General features: G+C 45.3%; 1 protein-coding gene across 3 annotated transcripts in view; it reads right to left on the minus strand.

Annotated features, from left to right (window-relative positions):
* CUNH1orf198 (chromosome unknown C1orf198 homolog) overlaps nucleotides 1-24,381 on the minus strand; it is a 61,679-nt gene that overhangs the window by 12,204 nt on the left and 25,094 nt on the right. For 2 of the 3 annotated variants that reach the window (XM_040624136.1, XM_040624135.1), the window contains exons 3-4: nucleotides 23,327-23,875; nucleotides 19,923-19,975 (exon numbers count right to left, since the gene is read on the minus strand). In XM_040624136.1, the coding sequence (XP_040480070.1) occupies nucleotides 19,923-19,975; nucleotides 23,327-23,875 (602 nt within the window). Of the gene's footprint in view, nucleotides 1-17,036; nucleotides 19,976-23,326; nucleotides 23,876-24,381 lie in introns of those variants that run through there. The other variant, XM_040624137.1, reaches the window with a different exon arrangement.

The following is a 24,381-nucleotide window of genomic DNA, read 5'->3' on the forward strand; positions in this document are numbered from 1 at the left end:
TATCCAACAATCAAAGCCACAGAACACTCCAGCAAGTCCGTCTGGGGTGGATCCTCTGGGCCCTGACATTGGCATTCCCAACGGACATGCGGGAAGGCTGAGTGTAGCACCATGGCCCAAGGCCTTCTCACCCAGGAGAATGTGTCCAACCCAACTGTGTTTAAGAGACCACTCATCCCTGGAGTGTGAAGGTCATGACCACTTCTCCGAGCAGCTGCCAGCTCTTGCTGCCTCCTTCCAGGGCTGCCCTTGGCCCGCTGCTCTGCCTCTGCCTCGCATGTACAGCCCTCCTTCTCGCCTCACCTCCTTGCTCCACCAGCCCCTGGGTGCTGCTCCAGGCTCTGCCATTGTTTGGTTGGATGCCTTGAAACAGAACGGCCAACCTTTGCGTTCAATGGGAAAACAGAGAATGAGGGACGCCATCTTCCTTGGGACAGTGAAAGAGTCATTGTAAAGAATGGCCTGGTAAAGATTCAAAACCACTGGTTATTTGCAAGAGAAGCTGCTGCAGAAACAAGCTGCTTGACCCAGGGCCTATTTTATACGGTTCTTTGAGGTCAGTTTTCTTTATTTTCCTGGCTCGAAATCCCAAAAGGTTGGGATAGGCCAAAAGGCAAACCCGCCCTTTGCAGGGGCTCGCCTCTCAAATTAATCTGACAATTCACTGGAGCAGCAGGTTGGGAGGGAGCAGATGGATAACCTGGTGGACTCCCCGCAGGAGAGAGGACGGAGCGCTGGCCCAGTAGGGACAGGTCTCGTGCCCAGCACGGAAAAACCATTTTGCTTCTCTGGGCCGGGCCTTCTCATCCTCATGATAAGGATAATGACACCCACTCTACACTTGAGGGTCCTGCACATTGTCTGGTCTGAGCCTCCCAAGAGCCCATGTGTGGCTACCAGCAACCCCCATTGGAAGGAAACAAACTTGGTCACTGTCACAGGGATCATAAGCAGGACGAAATCTCAGTTTTCTGTCCACGTGAGTCCTGGGCACCTAGGACACATCAACCTTAGCACAAAGCTGTTGTCCGAGGCGGATGGAAGAAGATACAGGAAGGCATTCAGAAGGCGAGGAAGCTCTATGCTATGCTGCCCAATAGAAATATAATGTGAGCCACAGATACAAGTTTTTAAAAATCTTACAACTAGAAGTTTATACCTTTTGACCACCTTCACCCATTTCCCCCCCACCCCCACCCCTGGCAAATACCAATCTGTTCTCTATATCTGTGAGTTCAGTATTTTTTAGATTCCACATATCAGTGAGATCATAGAGTATTTGTCTTTTAAATACCTGACTTATTTCACTGAGCGTAATCCCTTCATGTTTCATCCATATTGTCCCAAATGGCAGGACTTCCTCGTTTTGTGTGGCTGAATAATACCCCATTGTATATGTATGCCACGTTTTCTTTATCCGTTCATCCATCAAAGCACACTTAAGTTGTTTCTATGTCTTGACTGTTATAAATAATACTACTACAATGACCATGAGGGTGCAGATATCTTTTTGAGATCATGATTTTGTTTCCTTTGGATAAATACCCAAAAGTGCAATTACTGGATCATATGGTGGCTCTTTTTAAATTTTTTGAAGACCTCCATGCTGTTGTCACAGTGCCTGCACCAATTTACATTCCCACCAACAGTGCACGAGGGTTCTTTTCTCTACATATCCTCGCCAACACTTGCTGTTTCTTGTCTTCTTGTTTTAGCCATTCTAACCGGCATAAGGTGATATCTCATTGTGGTTTTGAGTTGCATTTCTCTGATAATTAGTGATATTGAGCACCTTTTCGTGTACCTGTCAGCCTGTATGTCTTCTCTGGAAATTTTTTTAATTTTCTGATTACTACATTTGAAAATGTAAAAAGAAACAGATGAAAGTGATTTAAATGTTGTATTTTGTTAACCTCATATATCCAAAATATTATTTCAACATGTAATCAATATAACAAGATTATCAATAAAATAGTTTACCTTCCTTTTTTTGCATAAAGCCTTCCAGATCTGGTATATATTCTGTACTTCCAGCACATCTCAACTAGCACAGGCCCATTTCGAATGCTCAGTAGCCATGTGGCCACTGGCTAATCTGTGAGACAGCCCAGCTCTATCCAAGTACTTTCTGTAGAGCCGTGTCTAATCTGGGGCAGCCACGAGCTTACACAAGGCCAACTCAGAGGAGCTGGAGAATGAGAAGCCAAAGCAACCCAAAAGCTTACACTACCCAGTGATCTCCAACCCTGATTTTTTTCACTGGAACCTTTTCCACAACAAAGATCTGATGCAAAGCTTCAATGTAACAAAGAGATCAAATCAGAGCTCCCCAGTGGAAGGAATCAGACTAACCACTAAGCCTCTTCAGAGTGTTATCCTGAGGCACTCCCTTGGAGGTGTAAGAATTCAAATATCACCGATTACAAGCTCCTGAAGGCGGCCAGCCCCCCACCCCACCCCAGACGTGGCCATGACTCAGTGGCACAACAGCGTAGCTACCCAACCTCCCCTCTAGCACCTCAAGGGCCAGGTGGCAAGTGCTGACGCCCACAGAGGGCCCACGGTTTGCAAACCTGCACTTACAAAGCCTCTTTACACAATGATTCAGACTCATTTTGCAGAGGGGGAAGCTGAGGTGGAGAGGAGAAAAGTTACTTGCTCCAGATCATGCGCACATCCACCTCTCTGCCTCAGGAGCCCATGAGCGTCCCACTAGACCACCACACCAGCCCCAGACAGCTCCCACAGGTGGGGGTCTAAATACAGGCCCGGCCATGGCATCCTTCGGGATATTCAGATTTCTGAAGCTTGAAGAAGCGCAAGTTTCTGACATGCTTCCGAGGCGTATTGGAAGGATTAAAGACACAAAATAAAATATCAGGTATGCCAGTTGGCACAAGTTAGATGGTTAATAAATGATAATTCTTGTTATAGTAATTCAGATATATCAGAGAGCTCTAGCTTCTCAACCACAAATGATGACACACATACCCCTCTATACCCAAGGAGAATGTGCCAACTTGCCTCCCAAGGCAGTTCCGTCTGAGAGGTGACACGTCAAAGTCGCACAGAAAGTGAAGAGCCACCCCACACACACCGACACCCCTGTTCTCCCTTCTGGGACTCTTCTCAAGATCTCAAGTCCTGATAGGCGTAGGTTGGTAACTTAGAGTGACTTACAGTCAAACAGAGAGTAACAGTAAACACTTTCAACAGTAACTCACTTTGCCTCCCCAACTAGACTTCCCTGGAGCAGTGAGAATGTTTTTACACGTCTTTATATTCCACTAGGGTCTCAACGTTGAGGGAGATGTGCTCCTGCTGGTCCACTAACCACCTTAGCATGGAGGATGGGCACAGGCCATCATGGAAGAGTCTCCATTCAGTTCTTGTCCTCAGCGCTCTCTCGTTAGCCCCGAGCAACCCAATCAGGGTCTTCCTCATCATCCCAGGGCTCCTCTTCTACTTACAGCCCAGGTGGGTGCCATCTGTCATCTCAGTAATGGAGAGAGAATGAAAACAAGTGACATTGCCTTGTAAATGGCCAAAGCCCTCCAAAGGTAAGGCAGGCTGTGCATCTATCCATTCATTATTATTAAATGAAGCAAAGAGTGCAAATAATCATTGAACCCTTCTATTGCACAAGGCATTTATCTGGCTAGGCAAGGTTTCTTTTGCTCTTTGCTATTCATTCATTTGGGTATTCTACCCTTTTCATAACAGAAGTCCCTTGTAGGCTTTTTGTGAAGGGGAGCAGTGGGAAAGGCATATGAGTTATCTTGCTGTCCATCAAACCACACCAAACCTCAGTGGCTTACAGTAGCAACCATTTCTTTGCTCCTGACTGTGTGGGTTGGTGTTTGGGCAGGGGTCAGCTGGGATGGTTCCTCTCAGTTCCTTGTGTTGTCAGCTGGGCTTCCTCACCTGTGTGCACTCGGTTGGTATTCTGGACAGCATGTTTGTATCCTCCCCAAATTCATAAGTTGAAACCCTAACTCCCAATAGGATAGTCATAAGAGAGGAGTCTCAATGATGGATTGGTGTCCTTATAAGAAGAGGAAGAGAGCTAGCCCTCTTTCTTCCCATGGTGGGAAGAAGGGCTTCACCAGAACTAAACTGTGCTGGTAACCCTGATCTTGGACCTCCAGGCTCTGGGACTGCAAGAAATAAAAGCCTGTGGTTCATGCCACCCCAGTCAATGGTCATGTATTATGGAAGCCTGAGCTAAGACATCAAGCAGGAGACTGGCTGGCCCCAATGTCCTTGCTCACAAGCCTGGCAATTGTCTTGGTCTACTGATTCAGCTCTCTTCCAAAGCCACCCATCCACCAGAAGGCCAAACCACCTCTCTCTGTACAGAGATGGAAGCATTTCAAGAGAGCAAGGGTGTTGGTGGCTTGGCTTCTGGAGACTGAGGCTCAGAAGTCACACAACATAACTTCCACCACATTCTTTTAACCAAAGCAAGTCTGGGGCCAGCCCAGATCCAAAGGGAAGTGAAATGGACTCCATCTCTTGCTGAGAGGAGTAATGCTTGTGATCAGGGATGGAAGGAATTGCTGGAGGCCATCTTTGCAAACAATCCATCAAGTGCATTTGTTTGAGAGGTAAATAATATATAGGATTAAACCTGACAGTGACACCCAGGCTTGGCTTAGGAAGAGGCTGTTGCTGATGAAATGGTTCTGTTTCTTGTCTGGCCTTGACTCTGGGGGAACAGGTTGGCTTTAATCTAAACATTATCTCCTCCCAATCAAAACTGCAGGTCTCAGCTGTGCTTGTGTCAGGACGATAATAGAGTCCATCACTCTGGAATGGCAACCCACTCTGTCAAGCTGCTTCCCAAATGTCTCTTAAATCCATTTCTCCCCATCTCCACTGCTGCCCATCTGGGTCACGTCATTACTTCTTGCCTGAGCTATTCATTGCAATAGTTTTCCAACTACTTTCCTGGTTTAAATGTCCCTTCCTCAGGCGTATTCTGGTGATCTTACCAGGTAATTAAAAACATGTCCTGTGGAAGGCAGACTTAATGCTCCCCTCAACATATCCCATCCCAGTCCCTGGAATCTGTGACTGTTACATGGCAAAAGGGAAGAAAGCTTGCAGATGGAATTATGGCTACTGATCAGCTGACCTTGAGACAGGGAGACTTATCCTGAATATTCCAAGTGGGCCTCATGTAATCAAAAGGGTCCGTAGAAGTGGAAGAAGGAAACAGAAGAGGAGAGTCACAGGGACTGAAATATGGAAGAACAGTCAGAGAAATGCGATGTTGCTGGCTTTGAAGATGCAGGAAGAGGGTCATGAGCCAGGGAATGGGGCAGCCTTCAGAACCCAGGAAAGGGAAGGATGAATTCTCCCTTGGAGCCTCCAGAAAGGAATGAAGCCCTACTAACACCTCGATTTTAGCTCAGTGAGATATGTATTAGACTCCTCACCTACAAAAGTGTAAGATAATAAATTCAAAACACCAAGTTTGTGGTAATTTTTACAGCATCAGTAGAAAACCAATATATATCCTTAGCCAATTCATGGGCCTCACTCCACTGCAGATGAGGATTGGGAGTGGGAGACAGGATGAAGTCCCTCAAAGGCATACAACCCAGGAATTGTGCACACTTCTTATCAACAATAAATGGCAATTTTCATAGTAATACAGACATTTTCATGCAGCTTTGTCCAAATAGCTACTTCAAAATCAAAAGGTCTCTCATCAAATTGGCTATGCAGAAAAACCCTTTGAGAATGTCTGGTCTAACAAACCAGCCTATTTACATTCAATTTATCTGAAATATAAGGAGGAAGGGAACTGATCCCTGCATCCCTCAGCCTGCCTTCAAGTGGATCCAGACCAGGCTGGTTTGGTTCCTGGGGCCCAGCCCCTGCTTAACACACTCACTTTAACAACCAAGAGCTTTCTTTCCATTCACCAGGTCCATCCAGCTGGGAACAGGCTTCCAGGAGTTGGCAAAATTCAGCTGCCATTATTATGTGCTAAGATCAACTTAAAACTTCCTATTTTCATGCTCCCTTTCAGGCTTTTGGAGAGAATTCTGGGATCAGGGTCTGCCTAAGGGGGAGCCCCATGAAGTTCTAGGGAAGCATGACTGACAAGTAGAGTTGTAAAGAAAATTACTCCTATGAGCTAAGTAAAATAAACTCCAAGCCAATCAGGCATTGTCGCTCAAGGTGAGTGAACCTGTTTATCTTGAGGTGACTGGAAAATATTTGAGTGTTAAATTGCGAAGTACCTTTTGTAATGCTTCCTAAATGTTGTCTCTCCAACCCAACTCTATCCCTACCCCACCCCTCTCCATAGGGCTGCTGGAGTGATCTGTCCTGACAGTCTCCTGCTGAAAGCTGCACAGACAAGAGTGGACCATCTGCCCTGGGTGGGGGGCGGGTCATGAATCTGGGCACATTACTATGTCCCCTGGCCATGTGGATCATAATCTGTCTTTTCTCTCTCCCCAGAATTTGCTAACCGGTTGGAAGGCAGTTGGAGCCAAGTTCACTTTGGCCAACATCCTAGAGAATGACTATGCAGACAACTGCAAGCTTAATCGTACCCTAAGACTTTTCTGACCCAACCTCCTTTGCTTCCCTCTTTGCTCTGCAGAGGTTAGAGCTACACTGTTATCCAGTGGCTGTCCCAGAGCAGCCCCTTCCCTTTTTCCCTCACAGGTGTTTCCCCCAGGACATCTCTTACACGTCTCATCCTGTCTTGGAGTCTCTTAATAGAGGACCAAAGCTGATACCCCTGGAATGCTCCATGTTCTAGACTTGTCCGTTTGCTTTTTTGTGGTAACATGGATACTGTTTCTCTGCCCTCTTGTTTTTCCTATTGATGCAGGTTAGCTCTAGAGTCTTGTTTAGATTCAGATTGAAATTCTTGGGGGTGGGGACAGGCTACTTCACAAGTGGTGCTGTGTACACTTTCTCTTGCGTCCTAGAAAGAAGAACCCAGAGTCTTCATGGCAGGGGGCCACTGAGCTGCCTGGTTCCTGACCCTCCCTGGGCCAACATGTTCAGCTCTCCGCATGACATGGTGGTGGGTTCTGGTGGGTTCTTCCAATACATACAACTACTGCTTTCTCTTAGGTTTTCTTCTAGAAGTAGTTTTAATTTTTCTGTTTGCATTTATGGTCCATTTGAAGTTAATGTTTACATATGGTGTGAGGTAAGGGTCAAGATAATTTTTTTCCCAAATGGATATTCTTCTAGCACCTGTTGAAAAGTCTGTCCCTTCCTCACTGAATTATTTTGGCATATTTGTCCAAAAAAATCCAACTATATATGTCTGGGGCTATTTTTGGACTTTCCATACCACACCATCTTATTACTGTGGATTTATAGTAAGTCTTAAATCAGACTAAGTCCTCCAAATTTGTTCTTCTCAACATTGTTTTGGCTATTCTAGGTCATTTGAATTTCCACATACATATTAGAATTGGCTTGTGAATTTCTACAAAAAAACAAAACCAAAACCAAAAAACTTGCTAGGATTTCATTTGGATGGCACTGAATCTCTACATATAGATCAATCTGGAAAGAATATCTTAACAATATTGAACCTTCCAAAGAATGAACGTGGTCTACTTCTTTATTTAGGTATTTTTAAATTTCAGCAATGTTTTGTAGTTTTTAACATACATATCTTACACATATTTATTGTTCCATGTTTTTTGATAATCCTCTAAAAGACATTTTAAAATTTTATTTTCCAATTTATTGCTAGTATATAGGAATACAATTGGTTTTTGTATATTGACCTTCTTTGCTGTGACATTTCTAAATTTGCATTTTTTCTAGTAGCTTTTCTGTAGATTCCTTAGGCATCCACGTGTATATCCAATGTATATGATCATGTTAATTGCAAATAAATAGAGCTTTGCTTTTTTCAGTTTCATGGCATTTATTTCTATCTCTTCTCCTGCTGAGCTGCCTAAGACTGCCAACATAATGTTGAGTAGAAGTGGTGAGGACAGATCCTTGTTTATTCCTAATCCTAACTATGTTAGCTGTAAGATTTTCATAGATGCCTTATAACAGGTTGAGAAAGTTCCTTTTTGTTTCTAGTATGCTAAGAATTTTTATCATGATTGGGTGTTGAATTTTGTCAAATACTTTTTCTGCATCTATTGAAATTATCAAATGGATGTTCTCCTTTATTCTGTTAATAAAGTAAGTTACTTTGAATTTAAAATGTTAAACAAACTTTGTGTGTCAGTGTTCTCTAAAGAAATAGAACCAATAGAAGATTATTTATAGATATAGATTGAAAGATTTTATATATCTATAGATGATGATAGATAGATAGATAGATAGATAGATGATAGATAGAATAGATAGAGGTATATAGATTATTTTAAGGAACTGGCTCACACAATTGGGGGTTGACAAATATGAAATCTGAAGGGTATACTCAGGCAAGATGTGATATTGCAGTCTTGAGCCAGAATTTCTTCTCTGGAAAAACTGATTTTGCTCTTAAGGCCTTTCAACTGATTAAATGAAGCCCACCCATATTATCAAGGGTAATCCCCTTTACTTAAAAGTCAACTGACTGTGGATGTTAACCGTATCTATAAAATACCTTCACAGTGATTATATCACTGGGTAGTATCTATAACCTAGTCAAGATGACAAGAACATTGACTACCACACTTGCCCAAGATCATTGGCATAACCCCACTTGACCGTAATGCATTATTATTTTAAAATACTACTAGATTTTATTTCCTAATATTTAATAGGTAGTTTTGCATTTGTTTTCATGAAAGATGTTGATCTGTAGCTTTTTTCTTTTTTTCTTTTTCTTTCTTTCTTTCTTTTTTTTTTGTAATGTCTTTGTCTGATTTTGGTACCAGGTAATGTTGGCCTCATGACATAAGGATTCTTCTCCCTTATGCAATATGGGGATGATTAGTTGATGGTAGTGATATTCTTTTATGTTTTCACTGATTTTCCATCTACTTCTTCTGTCAATTACAGAAAGTGCCATAATCTCAAACTATATGTGTCAATTTGTCTATTTCTCTTTTCAGTCCTTTCAGGTTTGCTTCATGTATTTTGAAGCTTTGTTGTTAGCTGTATACCAATTAAAGACTGTTATGTGTTGATTAATTGATCCCCTTTTAATTATAAAATGTACTTTTTACCCCTACGATATTCATTGTACTAAATCTAATTTGTCTGATAAAAATATATCCACTTCAACTTTCTTTTGATTAGTAACTTTATGGTATATTCTTTTCTGTTCTTTTAACCTATCTGTGTCTTTGTATTAAAGTGCATTTCTTGTCATCTAGTTGGGCTTGCTTTTTCATCCAGTCTGATAATTTTTGCTTTTTAATTGGAGTTCATGGGCCATTTGCATTTAACATAATTATCAATATAGTTGTGCAAAAATCTACCATCTTGCTCTTTGTTTTCTATTTGTCCCATTTGTTCTGTTTCTATTTTTCCTCTCTTTCTGCTTTCTTACAAATTTTAACATTCCATTTTATTTCCACAATTAACTTATTATCTATACATCTTTCCTTTAATTTTTAGCAGTTTCTTTTTTTTCCCTTTTTTAAAATTTAAATTCAATTAGCCAACCTAATTGAACTAAGGCTACATCTTAGTTTCAGATGTAGAGTTCAATAATTCATCAGTTGCATATAACACCTAGTAGGTTTTAGCAATTTCTATGCAGTTTACAATTTGTATGTTTAACTTATCAGCCTGACTTTAAATAATATTATATCACTTTACATATTATGTAAGATCTTTACAGTAGTATACTTCCATTTCTCCCTCCCATCTTTTCAATTATTGTCATACATTTTACTTCTCCATGTTATAGATGCTACAACACATTGTTATTATTTTTGCTTTAAGCAATTATCTTCCCAAACGTTTTTAAATCTGAAAAAAGGCTGTTATATTTACCATATATTTACCATTTTCTGCACTCTCATTCCTTTGTACAGATTCAAGCTTCTGCCTAGTATTGTCTTCCTTTTGCCTACAGAACTTCGTTTAATATTTCTTGTAATGCAGGCCAGTTGGTTATAAATTTTCTCAGCTTGTGTGTGTGTGTGTATTTATTTTGCCTTCAGTTTTTTTTTTAAGATTTTATTTATTTATTTGACAGAGATAGAGACAGCCAGCGAGAGAGGGAACACAAGCAGGGGGAGTGGGAGAGGAAAAAGCAGGCTCATAGCGGAGGAGCCTGATGTGGGGCTCGATCCCATAACACCGGGATCACGCCCTGAGCCGAAGGCAGACGCTTAACCACTGTGCCACCCAGGCGCCCCTTGCCTTCAGTTTTAAAGGACTTTTTTTGTGGGATATTAAATTCTAGGTTGATAGCTCTATTTTTCTTTTCAGCACTTTAAAAATGTTCCATTTACCACAAGCTTGCATATTTTGGGATTAGAAGTCTTTTTTTCTCTTCTCTTCTGGCTATTTTTACAAGTTTTCTCTTTATTACTGATTTTCAGCTATTTGTGGCATGGTGTGTGTGTGTGTGCATTTGTGTGTATCCTACTTGGGGATTATTAAACTTCTTGAATCTGGGGGTTTGTAGTTTTTCTTAAATTTGAGAAATTTTGGCCATTATTTCTTCAAATATTTTTCTTCCATCCCTCTCTCCTCCTTTTGGGATTTTGATTAGTTACAATTGGATCACTTAATATTTTCCCACATGACACTGAGGCTCTGCAGTTCATTTTTTCCCCAATCTTTTTGTTTCATTTTGGATAGACTTGCGTTGGTGGTATAGTAGTGAGCATAGCAGTGTTCCATTTTGGATAGACTCTACTACTTTCTTTCCATTCACTTATTTCTGCAGTGTATTATATAATTTTATTCTACTCCAGTGAAATTTTCATTTCAGAGAGTTTTATCTCTAGGTTCCATTTCTTTCCTTTACATTCTTGAGTATATAGATCATATTTATAATAGCTGTTTTAAAATCTTATCTGCTAGTTCCATCATCTCTGTCATTTCTGAGTTGATTGACTGATTTTTCCTCTGTGGATGAGTCACATTTCCCTGCTTATTTGTATGTCTAGTAATTTTTGATTGCTTGCTGAACATTGTGAATTGTATGTTTAGTGCTAGATTTGGTAACCTTCCTATAAAGAGTGTTGGACATATTCTGGTGGGCAGCTAAGTTATTTGTGAGTTGGTTTGATCCTTTCATGTCTGTTTTAGAACTCTTTCAGGGCAGATCTTGAGTAGCCTTTATTCTAAGTCTAATTTAACCCTGTCTCTAGTGCATAGTTCTAGGATCACTGATGAGGGCCCCACATATTCAGCATGCACTCTGGCCAAAGGAAGCCTGAGTAATTCCTAGCTTTGTGTGAACTCTGGGAATTGTTTATCTTATCAATGACTACTATTTCCCTGGAGGTTGTTCTTGGTCAGCTTTCACTCCACACACGTACAGGTTGGCTTTAGCCAAAGACTTAAGGGAACCCCTATGCAGATCTCTGAAGCTCTTCCTCTCTCAAACTCTGCCCTTTCAATTCCAGCTCCCTTGGCCTCCCCAACTTCATTCTCTTCACTTCGGCAAGACTGCCAGGCTCTGTTTGGATTCCCCTTCCGTGCTGCAGTCCAGAAATTGTCTCCAACATACTCAAGGGAAATCCTAGGCATATTTCTGCAGCTTTTTCTCTGCACAGTTCCTTCCTGAAAATTCCAACCATCTCTTCCTCCCCAAACTCTTTCTCTTCAGCTCACTGAGATTTCCTGCAGCATGGGCTAGAAAATGCCTCAAGTGTGGAAGACAGGACAATCAAAAGGTTGGCTTCACTTGTTTCCCTTCTTTTGGAATAATCACAGTCCTGCAATAATGCCTGTTGCCCAAAGTCTATACATTGTTATTTCACATATTTTTTCCAATTTTCTAGTCGTCTATAACAAGAGGGTTAAGTCTAATCCGGATTACTGTATCATGACTCAAAGCAGAAATATTGTTTACTTTTTAACAATTTTCAACTACAAAATTGTTTGTGTGGCCATATGTTTAGTCTGACTCCTCTACTAAAATGCAAGCCCCGGGGGGTAGCAACTGTGCTACTGAATGCCCGGTGCCTAGCACCAGACTGCAACACAGTAAGAGCTACGAAAATATATATATATAACCCTGGGGCTAGGTGTCAGCATAAATTAGTGGAGGGAGACAACATGAGGGGGCGGAGGGAGGGAAATGGAGCACAGGGCACAAAGAGAACTGCCAGGACCCATGTGGTTGCCAGGCTTGCATTTGGATCTCATTTCCAGGCAGGACTGTCCCTGTGACACATGCTTTCCACTTGGACCTGGACATTTTCACAATAAAAGACTGGCAATAAGTGCTTCAAAATGCTCGTTTTATGTTAAGGCAGTAGACTATGTTCTCCACGCTTTCTGTAATGTAGTTAGAAAATTTTAAATAGTTTTTAAAGATCCTCACACATATTATTGTCAATGATTTTATCGCCTAACAAATCTTTAGTTGAGTGAACTTCAGATAGTTGTGGTAAAGGCAGCCAAGTGATAAGAATCATCTTCTCTGCAGATCTTCTCTGCCCTCCTAATGTCACACAGCCTGTGTGATTTCTGCCTCCCAGGGAAAGGGCATCAGGTATCAGCAACTCCTACCCTCACTCTCCTCCCAATCTGCACAGTCCCCAGCTGCTGTTACAGAAGTGCCTGGATTGATCCAGGAGGCTTTATAGATGTTGGCTGATGTACAACTGTACTCACACAAATTGCATCTGAACACAGACAAGCCACACATGTTCTAACCAATGCTGGCCAAGGGCCGCCTCTGACCTAACACACCAGCTAAACAAATGAATCTCCTGTCTGAAGTGAGAGATCAGAGCAGACCTAGATTATGAGATATATCAAATTCCCTACAAGTAGGCACCTTCTGGCATGCAGTCACCGTTGGTGCATTCCAGATCTGTTGGATCTCATTCCACCACCCTTATTTCCACCACTTGTCCTCCCACAGGCATTCCATTGTTAAATTCATCTTGTTTTATGTGCGTATGTTTTAAATTTATGCTAATGGTATTGTTCTGTATTCCATTTAGTTTCTTGCTTTCTTCCACTAATATATTTGTGCAGCTCCATCCATGTTGCCATGTGTGCATTTAATTTGCTTTTTTTTTTTTTAAGATTTTACTTATTTGAGAGAGTTTGCATGTGTGCACAGAAGCGGGGGGGGGGGGGGGGGGTTGGGGGGGGGGGGGGGGGGGGGGGGGGGAGTGGATTGGGGCGAGGCAGAGGGAGAGAGGAGGGGAGCAGCAGACTCCCTGCTGAGCAGGGAGCCCAACGTGGGGCTGGATCCCAGGACATTGAGATCATGACTTGAGCCAAAGGCACTTTTTTTTTTTTAATGTTATGTTAGTCACCATACAGTACTTCATTAGTTTTTGATGTAATGTTCCATGATTCATTGTTTGCCTATAACACCCAGTGCTCCTTAATACCCATTACCGGGCTACCCCACCCCCCTCACAAAAACCTGTTTGTTTCCTGGAGTCCACAGTCTCTCATGGTTTGTCTCCCCCTCTGATTCCCCCCCCCTTCATTTTTCCCTTCCTTATCCTACTGTCCTCCGTGCTATTCCTTACGTTCCACATATAAGTGAAACCATATTGTCTTTCTCTGTTGGACTTGTTTCACTTAGCATAATCCCCTCCAGTTATTGACCATATCAATGCAAATGGTGGGTGTTCATCCTTTCTGATGGCTGAGTAATATTCCATTATATATATGGACAACATCTTCTTTATCCATTCACCTGTTGAAGCACATCTTGGTTCCTTCCACAGTTTGGCTACTGAGGACATTCAAAGGCAGACACTTAACCAACTGAGCCACCCAGGCGCCCCTGCTTTTTTTTTAAGGGGGGAGAGGCAGGAGGGAGAGAGAGAGAATCTTAAGCAGGCTCCACACCCAGCGCGAAACCTGACTTGGGACTCGATCTCAAAATCCTGAGATCATGACCTGAGCCAAAATCAAGTTAGACACTTAACCAAACTGAGCCACCCAGGTGCCCCTAATTTGCTTTTAAGTGCCACATCACATTTTATCTAGCCATCTTCCCAATGGCAGACATTCAGCTTGCCTCCAAGTCCACAAACAGCACTGCAACAAACAGCTCTGTACCTGTTCCCTTAAGTGCCTGCGTGAGAATTTCCCTGAGACATATATCCTGGAGGGGAATCGTGGGGTCACAGGATATAACATACGCATGGCAAAATAGTGCCAGATTACTCTTGACACGATGGCTGTATGGTTTCCCTAACCTAGGGTTTCTCAACCCAGGCACTACTGGCACTTTGGACCAAATTATTCTTTGCTGTGAGGGGCTGTCCTGTGCATATAGAATGTTTGTCAGCAACTCTGGCCTCTACTCTCTAGAAGCCAACAGTTGTGATAAAAAATGTCTCCCAATACTACCAACTGCCCCCAGGGGGGCAAAATCACCCCCAGTTGAGAACCACTGCTCTACCTAATTTCTGCCAACACTTGGCATGAGCCAGCTAATTTTTTCCCAATTACCTTTTCATCTGTTTGATAGTTTTTAAAGATTTTCTCTAATGTTAATTCTCTGTTGAGACTGGTGGCCTCGATTTGCAGGAATGCTGTGTATCTTCTTGACACTTCTTTACTGGAACTGACGTAGCAGTGGTCTTCTCCCATCATTTCAGCTCATTAACTCTTTCCATGGTGTGCTTTACAGACAGACATCCAAAATTTTCATGTATGAGATTCATCAGTATTTTGCTTGACGGTCTGTGGACTTTTAAATTTTTTTTTTATAATGATTTTTTATTATATTATGTTAGTCACCATACAGTACATCCCCGATTTCCGATGTAAGGCTCGATGATTCATTAGTTGTGTATAACACCCAGTGCACCATGCAATACGTGCCCTCCTTACTACCCATCACCGGCCTATCCCATTCCCCCACCCCCCTCCCCTCTGTGGCCCTCAGTTTGTTTCTCATATGGACTTTTAAATTTTTATTCAAGAAGTCCTTCCTCAGTCTGGGTCACAAGATATTTCCCTCTATTAGCTTTACACTTTTATCATTTGGTCTTGACTCCAAATGGAGCCCATCTTCTATGTAGTGTTGGGTAGGAATCCATGCTTACATCTCTTCATGGGGTGAATCCCCCTCCTCCCTGCCAGTTTGTGGTGCCACTCTGATTATAAACGGAGTTCCCATATGCTTCATTGATCTAATTCATTGATCTAATCATCTATCCCGACACCAATACCCACAAACTGCATTTCTATGCCATGTTTGTTAGACTTCTAATAATTGATAGAGTAAGCCCCCTTACATTTCGGTGAACTATTATTTCTCCATCTACAATTTAGTGTAAATTTGTCAAATTTCTCAAAATATCCACTAAGATTTTTATTAACATTGCACTAACTTTATGAAATGATTTGGGGGAAATTAACATTTTTATAATACTACACTATCCCATCCAGGATTATCCTTATCTTCTTCTATTTCCTTTTTATAGGTTTTTTTTAATAAAGATTTTATTTATTTGTCAGAGAAAGAGAGCACACAAGCAGGAGGAGCGGCAGGCAGAGGGAGAAGCAGGTTCCCACTGAGCAGGGAGCCCGATGTAGGACTCGATCCCGGGATCCTGAGATCATGACCTGAGCTGAAGGCAGACGCCTAACTGACTGAGCCAGCCAAGTGTCCCTATAGTTTTCCTTCAAGAAGTTTTTGAACACCTGTTGAAGTTGATTCCTGGTTGTGTGTGTGTGTGTGTGTGTGTGTGTGTGTGTGTGTTTTATTGCCATTAGGAGTTGGTTTCTTTTACTTTTAACCTGTGTCTTTGTATTAAAGTGCATTTCTTGTAGACACCATCTAGTTGGTATCTTTCTATTTAAGTTTCTGGCTGGTACGGCTGCCCTAGATGTTTACGTTGATCTTATATCCAGAACTGCTCCCTTGTTTTCCACCTGACTTCAGATGGGATTCTGAATCACAATACCCTCCCCTAAGGTGTTTCCCTGCTGGTATCACGGCACCTGGAAAGCTGCTAAGTTCATTAGAAAACTGCATATGAGCAGAGGATCAGACCAAAGAAAATGCTAGAAAAGTACCATGAATACCCCCACCCCACAACAGAGGGTAATCTTGTCCCCCCAGACTCAACATCTTCCTTCCTGGCTGCATAATGCACCCAGGCAGATTTTGCCTCTAGGTTGATGGCTCCTTCTCGCACAGAAACTTGATGCAGCCAGATGTACGTGTGCATTTGTACCACACACTGAGCGACCATACGTTGTCACACCTATGAGCTTGGGCGCTAGTCTGCCTCCTCTCATAACGTTCAAACGCTTGTGGCCTCAGAACCCTCGTCACAACCACTGCGCACCAGCACGTCCACGCGTCCCGTCACTTGCTCACCGAGGAGCCTGCAGTGCCCAAGGCAGCAAGGCCCACTGCGCAGGCTGAGAAGTTGGGAGGAGTCTGTCAGCCTGAACCACCATTTTCCTGAGGGGTATTAGTTTTAAGAGCTTTTTTGATATGGAAAATTGACATCTAAAAATTCCCTTCGATCTGTGGTTGGTAACTTACCACCCACACTCTAACGGATGGAAGGGGACTGACCGGCCATGCTTAAGCTTGTACTTCTTTCAAGAAAAATCCACTTCATCCAGATTCCAGGTGAAAGATTTCGGGGAGATCGCATCTGCTCTTCTGAGTCAGTCACTAGACGCGATGAGCTTGTCTCTGGGAAGAAGTGCTACGGCTTCCGCGTCACCCGAGGGCTCCAGAGGAGCCCTCCAGGATCCCTCCCACCTCTTCTGCAAGGGGCCCGTGCACCTGGGCCACCACCTCCCTCTAACCTGCAGGGGCGCCGAGTCAGGTCTGAGCACAGCAGGCTTCCGGACGAGGTTTCACACTTGCTTAACTAGTACAAATCCTTCTCCTCTGTGCCCAACAGCAATCATCCTGATGGGCTTCCCGACTCTAGCAGAAGCCCCAAATAGACACACCTAGCGTATTTTAAATGGCTTTATTAAAGGCTATTAATATAAAATACAATCAAGTTACAAGTCATCAGTAAGAATGTTTCATTTTTTTTGGAAAACGTGTATCAAAGAAAGGGAGGCGCAAAGAAAGGGAGGTGGCTCTGACATCCCCGTAGGGTGCGACGCGGCCAGGGCTGGGTGACAGACCCCAGCTGTCCCCAAGTGGGAAGCACTCCCAAACCCAGAGAGCAGGGTAGGGACCACCAAGTGAAAGAACTGAAACTGTTTTCTGAGTTCCTGGGGCAGAGTTTGCAAAACACAGTCACCCAAAGCAAGACACTAAATCCTTGAGCTGAATCCCCAGTGCACAGAATGGGGGTGGGGTGGGGGAGACACCCAAAACCAAACACAGGCTTCAGTTGAAAAATGTGTATTTTTAAAATAATAAATACAAACTTCTGGTTCTAGAAACTCCACCCTGATCCATGGTGGGGAGAAGGGAAGGTGGCAAACCTAAGAGTTTCGTTTGTCCGTACTGGTATCCACCCAACCTAAGTTCCCCAGGGGGCAGGGCTGGAACTGTCTTTACACAGACCGCCCAGGGTTGAGAGACGGGATCTGCGGGTCAGGCGGGATGGACACCCACCAGCCTGTGTCCTCCAGGCCTTCACTTCTCCCTCTCACCGTCCCTCCCTTACTTCTGAAAGCAGGGCCAAGCAACACAACTCTAGGATTTCCCAACTTTTGACATTACATTTCGTCTTAGGAGGCCGTCTATTACGAAACTTTAAATGCTGTCGTAAGAGATAAGTGAACACCTCTGAGTAGAGGATCACAGGTGGCATTAGGGCAGGCAGAGGCTTTCAACCATCCCCACAGCCCCCAGCTCCCCGGAGAACATGAAAGGAATAGCTGGGCTTTGTGAGAAAGTCGGCAAGAAATCAGAATCATCTCCCCAGAGAACAGACAGATCATCTTGGGCTAACTGTTCCCAGATGTAGTTCGGTCCTCCCTGCTCATCAGCACCAAGGAACACAGACTCACACCTGTACGTCTCTCTCCCTCTCTTTTACGGAACGCTGTTTTCAAGCATGGGTTCTAAAACAGGCCACTGCCCTCCAGGCTGGAAGCGGAGGCAGGTGGTAAGCCTGGCTCAGAGGCTCCGCGGCTGACCTGAGGGGCCGGCACCTGGCCGTGCTGTGCCAGCTGGGATTTCCCTTTTCCTTCCCCACCATGCGGGACACCTTTTTTCCCTGGCATGTTTCAACCATCCTTAAATGGTACAAGAGGAACCAATATTTGCCATAATACAGTCAGTCACCAAAGCAGGAAGGTCATATCCACAACCCTAAGGGGCCAAATGAGGTTTAGGGACATAATGCAATTGGCAGAAACCAAATCAAAAGTTGGCTAGGCCACAACGTTGGCAGAAATGTTTTCCAGAAAAAAAAAAAAAAAAAGTTGCCATGTGCTTTACCTTGGAGCCAGATAAGATATTCTGGAAATCACTTAAGAAAGTTGTACGAAACAGAAATGCATTTTTAAAGAGACACACTTTGATACTGAAACTAGGTGCTCACTGGCCGGACTCCCAGGGGTTAAGGCTTCGGGTGCGGAGAACACAGTGAGAGGCAATGTGGAGATCACACTCGGGCAAGTCCGGCAGGCTCACGCAGCTCAGGGCCACTGGTCAGGGTGGGAAGGGTGAAGGCCCACGCTCCTCCTCGCCCTTTCCCACCCACTTCGGGGGCATGGGCCACCTTGCTCCCCCGGGCAGCCTGAGCTGCCTCCACCTAAGCAGCAGTGGGTAGCAAAGTCTCGCTCCAAAAGAGGCCATTGCTATGACCACAAGGGTCTCCAGGGGGCGCTGCGGGGCGCTGCAGAAACTTGACTCGCACTTGTGCTGGTCGTCAGGAATGTGGGGAGAGGTCCATCCAGAGAGTCTCACCAGTCCTCGGATGGAGGACATCCGCTGCCCCCGCCAGTCTCATGCTGGAAGGTTCTAACACAACTAATCAGAAGAGCCCCGTCCTCCAACACCTGCCATCTGCCTTTCCTCCTGCAGATGCCCAGGACATGGAACATCCACCAGGCCACGTAAGTAGCAAAGAACTTCCCAAAAGAAACCAGTACACACCCAAGAAAAGTGGTAGCCCTACAACGTCTAAATCTAGATACAAAATAATGAAAAGTTAATACAAAACTTTTAAACATGCAACTCTTCTTAAACAATGATGAATAGTTTGAATACGTATCAGGGCTGCTTAAAGAGCATCTCTGCTATGTGCCAACAGTCTGTTTCCTGGAAACATCGTGAGGGTGGAGGGTGGCACACGATGCGAGAAGGGTGGCTTCAGGAAGCCCTGGACAGCTGGGAACGTTGGGTGGGAACTAGGGGGGAGGAGGCTGTCATCTTTCTGTGGTCACAGCCAGCCAGCATACTCATGCCACCACGGCTGCAGACGTCACCAACAGCCACCCAACAAAGGTCACCCGATTAATAAAAGGGGAGAGGCTAAAGGACAAAGAGATGGAAATCACTTTTACGATTTTTGTGACACAATGAGAAAACTCCTTCTCTGAGTGGGGGGAAAATTGGGTGGAACTGGGAACAGAAGCTTTATGTACAAGATTGACGGAATTCCTTAACAGTCTTAAAAAATTCCAAATGCAAAACTTCTGTTATCAAATCATTGAAAATAGCATATATATCTGGCCTTACCAAAAACAGAAACATCTGGAAATCTGGACAAGGCAATATTTACCAGTTTCCAAATCATTAAGAAAAAAGTGTACAGAAACCAGGAAAATACACAGGGAAATATTGCCCGTTTTATCCTCCTCCGCCACACCACTTTGGAAAACACTTAGGGGTTCTTGGTTTTATTATTTTTTTTTTTGGTCTAACATTTTACCAGTTGTCCAGAAAATCGAATCCTGTCTTCAAGACGACATTACTCGAGGTGACCTGCAGAAGAGACATAAACACCAAAGTAAGACACGGGTTTCTTTTTTTTTTTTTTTTAAGCTGTGCATAATCTAAAAACAGCATCTTATCTAAATTGACCCAAATGAAATCGCTCGCCTCCATGTCAGGGGCTCCCTGACCTCAATTTGCCTCAGTGCTGGGAACCAGAAAATGAAAGACTTCCATGTGAGCCACACTCTGCCAGGATCCAGCGCTTTCCCCGCTCTGTCCCCAGGCAGGTCTGCAAGCAGCTCACAGAGAAAAGGAGAAAAATGTGTCTTTTCTACCTGTGCACGGACAGGCATGTTGAAATGCAGGCATCGTGGAATAAGAGAACAAACAACAAAGACAGTCCTTCTGATGCTCTCTCACACAGGCACACGTATCCACCTGGTGGGCTGCAGCCTTCGGGAAGGACGCTTTGACACCCCGTCTTCCAGGGAGCTGGCAAATGGCAAAGATGCTTCCGTGGAGACAATGACACCAGCGGACTAAAGCAAGTTCCCTCAAAGCTTGTCTCAGGCCCGGTGTGGCTGCATCTGACACTGACGCAAAGTGAGCCACAACAGGAAAACCCAAACGAGTTCAGGCAAGTGGTCCTCTCTCTGCTTTCCTGCCCGTTTCCTCAATGAGGTTGGCATTTAACTCTGCTTTGCACCCAGAAATCCGTTCTCTCAGAGGATTTCACGTGCTGTCTGACTGCCCACTCCCTCTACACACTTTCCTGTGTCTCTTTACAATTAGGACTGTCACGTGTTTTATATAAAAGCTTCCTTCAGAGGAAGACCCAGGTGCCAAGTATCAGAGAAGGATCACCAGGGAGGCACAGCGGCGAGCCTGGCAGGCCTGTAAGAAGGAGCAGGTGGGTGGGAAGGTTAGAGACACAGAAGAGAGCAAAGACACGGGGTAGGGGGCCACCGCCAGCAGGACGGGGAGGCGCCGAAAGCCCTGGCTGGAGATGATGGGTACACCGAGGAGGACAGGCTGGAAAGATGAGGGGCCGCTGATGGAGGGTAGATGGAGCTCCTGTCATAGGGCTCCCCTTCTTCAGGAGGACAACTCACGAGGTCATCTGCTGAGAGAGGAGTGGAAGCACCTGGAACCCCATTCCAGGAAATGCCCAGATGATGACCACAGCTCAACACAAAACTCAACTGTTAAAACCGGACGAGGGATCCGAACAGACATTTCTCCAGAAAGGATGTACAAGTGGCCAATAAACAACATGAAAAGACAGTCAACATCAACATCCCTAACCAATGGAGACATGCAAATCAAAACCACGATGAGACCTATAGGTACCATCTCCCAGAATTGCGATGGCCGTGGTCAAAGAAGAAAGAAAACCAGTGTTGGCAGGATGTGGAGAAATGGCCCTCCAGCGCGCTGCTGAGGGAACGTAAGATGGCACCACCACTGCTGGAAACAGTATGGCGGTTCCTCAAAAAGTTAGACACAGAATCACCAAGTGATCCCTCCCTCCGTTCCTCTTCTAGCTGTATATCCCAAAGAATGGAAAGCAGGGATTCGAACTGATATCTGTTCAGCTGTGCTCACGGCAGCATTGTTCACTGTAGCCAGGAGGTGGCAGCCACCCACGTGGCCATCAACAGATGGACCAATAAACAAAATGTGGTAAATCCATGCAGTGGAATATTATTCAGCCTTGAAAAGGAAGGGCATTCTGCCACATGCTACCATGTGGATGAACCTTGAGGACATTACTGAGTGAGATCAGCCAGACACAGAAAGATGGATACTGTTATGATTGTACTTAGATGAGATACTAAGAGCATCAAATTCACAGAAGTATCAAGTAGAACAGGTGGCTGCCAGGGGCAGGGGGGAGGAGGGAACAGGCAGTTGTTTAATGGGTACAGAGTTTCATTTTTCAAGATGAAACAGTTCTGTGGACAGTGGTGATGGCAACATAACACTGTGAACGGATCTAATACCACAGGGCTGTACACTCAATACTCACATTTTATGTTATGTATATTTAACCATAACACACATTTTTAAAAATATGTGTTAAAAGAAAGGGAAAAAAAAGGACAGCCAAAGAGTCTGGATGGCACTAACGTGGAGAAAACCAGCAAGACACACACAGAGGAGTGACGGGGGTGCCCCTCAAATGTGCCAGCTTGCCTTGCCAATAGGTAACTTCCCCAGGCTCCAAAACCCAGACCCCATCCTAAAGACCCCTCTTTTCCTCCCTCTGGCCATCCTCATTTGTGAGCAGGTGGCCCTTTTCCATCCCTCCTCCCCTCCCCACCTCGGGACTCAGCAAGCACTCCCACCCATGCAGAAAATGTCTGAATGCCAGGAAGCATGAACGCTCTGGGAAGTGCTGTCCATCTCTAACATGGACGGGACACAGACCTTGTTTATGTTCTCACCCAGGTGCAAGAGCAATCCACGATTTTCCCCCAGGAATGGTGCTCAGACACGCCTATATCCAAACTATTGCTTTGTTCATCATAAAGCAATGTCTCAAAACCAAGGCCTCCCTTTGGAATATGATGACTTTGGGTTGGTTTATTTTATTTTTTTGTTTTTGTGCAATCCTCCAACACTGGATCCACTTAAACTCATAAGCAAACACTTTGTCTTCTCTTCACTGTCAATCTCTTAAGCAATGCAGACCAACTGGTACAGACAACGCTCAAGGCTCCCACAAAGAAATGGGAAAGCACTCAGAAGCTGCTCCCCTATTCTCCGGCATTGTCCCTTTCTTCAGGATGCATTCCTCCTCAACCAGCGAACCTCTCAGATCTTTTTTTCTGCTTCCCCCCAAAAAGAACTCCTTTCTCAGGATTCCTCCCCAGACACGTAACGCTATCCTGTTTGGAAATGAGTAGCTGCCAATCACTCCTTGAAGCCAGAATTTCCTGTGGTCCCTGAGAACGAGCACGGCTGCTCTTGGTAGAGGCTCGGCGGTCCTGCCCGCTTCCTTCCTCCCAACACCCCAGCCCGACTTCACAGACGGACCGGTCAGTTGAGTGGGTATCCAAATCCTTCCCACACTGACCACCCTCTCCGTGTGATTTCCTGTGCTCACTGCCCCGCTGCCGGCCCTCCCTTACCAGCCCTCACATAGCTGGGGAAGGGCAGTGCAACATCTACGTGTAGCAGGCAAACAAGTCATGGCACCCAGATGGACCCATGAGACACGTCTCCTTGCGTATGTGTCAGTTGCTGAGCTGAGTAACAGCCCAGCTCTCCTGATCCCTGAAGTCCCCCCAAGAACGGGCAGGAGGAAGAAGGGGAAGAAGAAAGAGAGGGCATCTGTGGCCCACCCATCCTGTCGGAGGTCTCCCCGGCTCACTCCTGGAGGGAGAGGTCACCCACCTGTGTTGGCATGGGTTCCGAGAACAGAGTGTCCTCTGCGTCCTCCACGTCCTCCTGCCGGTCCTCGGGAGAGGACAGCTTCCCCACGGGCTCGGACGGGGTGGCTTCCTTCACTGTGCTGGTGCAGGCCTGGATGGGCTGGGGTCTCTCGTGCTCGACGCTGACGCAGGGAAGGATGCGCTGCTCCTGGCGGAGGTTGCCGGGCCTTTCCACCTTGGCCTCCCTGTCCTTCAGGGCGGGGTCCTGCCGATAACAGGCAGGCAGGACCTTTTCACCTTTCTCCATGGACTTGATCTGGCTGGGGGTCAGCGACTGGAACTCGGCTTCAGGCCCCTCTCCCCGGGACCGCTCTGCATTGATCTTCCAGAAGGAAGCTTCCTCTTCCTTCCGGGCAGGACCCAGGGCATCCAGGCTGGAGGACTTGCCGCCCTGGGTGGACCGGAGGGCCTGTGAGCCCTGGGAGGCTTTCGACAGCTGTCTCGGCTCGCTGGCCATGCCGCTGGTCGGCTCTTGGATGGATAAGGAACAGACACTGAACTCCATCTGACTCTACAGCAGGGACACAGAGGGGAGAAAAGAATAAGGCTTACGGTCCCCGCAACGGGCGTGCCAGCTCACCCCTCCGCCCGCCCGCCAACGGTAACGCTGGCTGTCATCCATTTGCTACAACTCTCTGTCCCGAGGGCTTATCTTCAGGACGGGGCCGTCTGCACACCCACCCTGGCACAAGCACGGACACCAAGGCCAGACCACACTCCACGCCACCAACAGCACAGAGACCCTGACTCGCTGAGGACTCTGGTCTCTGCCTGGTGAGCAGAGCACCCACTTGTCTCCTCACGGGGGAATCCAGTGCCTTCTAGGGGAGGGGCTGCTGGCAGTGACCGCCTCCCCGAAAACGATGAAGAAGGTGCACCCCACAGCGAGCGTCAGCACCCAGCCGCAGCGCCCAGGCTTGTCACTCCCTACCTACAGTGGCGGGTGGTGGACAAGGGTGAAAGAAACCAACAGAGCCAGAGCCCGCTCTTCCGGACCAAACAGCCGCGGGGACCCCG

Source organism: Ursus maritimus, unplaced genomic scaffold (genome assembly GCF_017311325.1).
Source record: "Ursus maritimus isolate PB19 unplaced genomic scaffold, ASM1731132v1 scaffold_7, whole genome shotgun sequence".
NCBI classification, from domain to species: domain Eukaryota; kingdom Metazoa; phylum Chordata; class Mammalia; order Carnivora; family Ursidae; genus Ursus; species Ursus maritimus.